Source organism: Octodon degus, unplaced genomic scaffold (genome assembly GCF_000260255.1).
Source record: "Octodon degus isolate 3935 unplaced genomic scaffold, OctDeg1.0 scaffold00083, whole genome shotgun sequence".
NCBI lineage: Eukaryota > Metazoa > Chordata > Mammalia > Rodentia > Octodontidae > Octodon > Octodon degus.
Window position 1 is genome coordinate 10831115 of NW_004524659.1, and position 1267 is coordinate 10832381.

Consider the following 1267-nt stretch of genomic DNA (forward strand, 5'->3'; position numbering starts at 1 on the left):
AGAGCTACTCTTGTCTTGCATGCAAAAGGCCTTGGGTTAGATCCCCAGCGGGGTGTCAGGGGGCCGGGGATGGAAATAAATAGCTCAGTGTGGTGGGGCACATTGTGATTCCAGCACCTAGGAGGCTGAGGCAGGAGGATCGCGGAGATTCGAGGCCAGCCTGGGCTACACAGTGAGTTCAAGCAAGTATGGACTCAGAGTGAGACCCTGTCTCAAAAACAAAACAAAACAAAAACTATAACCTATCCCCTCGTCCCCAATAAATTTTTCAGTCAATACAAGGACAAGGACAGTTAGATCTCCTTTACCAGAGGGGCAGTCAAGGCTGGTCGGTGGGGAGCAGAGCCGGCCTTTGATGCCTAGCTTCTGCCTGATGTGCTGGCTTTTGATGCGGGGAGGCGGCTCAGACCACCTTTTGTTACCACATCCCGGACCTAATGGCCCCAAACTGTACGGAGAGCGGGATCCCCATGATCCTGATCAGGATCGGAAACTGCAGCGCCCCCTAGGGAAGGCCGGAATCCAGCCGCGCCCCCTGCTGGCCGCGCCCTGTGTGGATTAGGTCCACGTCCTTGGGTCCGGAGGCAGAAGGGGCTGGGGAGGCTCAGGGTCTCCAGGTCGCGCTGCCCGAGCCTTCCTTGGCCGCAGACCTTGTGCCCCAACTCCATGTCCTGATCCTCGGGGGCCGCCACCGCTGGAAAGGCTGGGGTCTGACTGCGGCGCGGTGCGCACAGAAGGGCGGATCCGGCTCCAGTCCCTGCAGTAGCCGAGGTCTCCTGGTGCTGAGATCTCCAACTCTGGGTATTCTATTTCGTGTCCCATGTCCTACAGGGGCTTGGACAGGTCCCCTCTCACGTAAGGACCTGAGAGGTCAGCCTCTCTGGGTCCTCCAGGGCGCGAATTGAATGAGTTGATTTTTATTTGCCTGTGTTGAGGATTTGGAAATATTTGAAAGCTTTCTGTAAAGCTATCCACAGGGGAACGGGTTCAAGGTACACAGAGGAAGATGAGGCACTAATCCGGGGCAGAGGCCTGGGTCTGCGGCACAATGACAATGATCCAGTCCTGGGATTTACAGATAACTTTTTCACAATTTCCTCCAGTGAGCGCATGAGAAACTGCTTTGTTTGTGGAAAATACACAGTAAAGTGGCAGGGTAGTGTGTTGGCTACTTACAGTTTGTGGGGAAACTCTAGTGTATTTACAAGCTCCTATGTATTTGTCATTTAAAAGTTTTAATTTGTTTTGGGGGTGTTTTTTGTTCTTT

The 1267-nt window shown here is 53.7% G+C and overlaps 1 protein-coding gene across 1 annotated transcript in view; it reads right to left on the minus strand.

Annotated features, from left to right (window-relative positions):
* Lgals7 (galectin 7) overlaps window positions 1-822 on the minus strand; it is a 25443-nt gene extending 24621 nt beyond the window's left edge. The window contains exon 1 of the mRNA XM_012515920.2: window positions 651-822. Within this exon, the coding sequence (XP_012371374.1) occupies window positions 651-822 (172 nt within the window). The remainder of the gene's footprint in view (window positions 1-650) is intronic.
* Between the last annotated feature and the right edge of the window lie 445 nt (window positions 823-1267).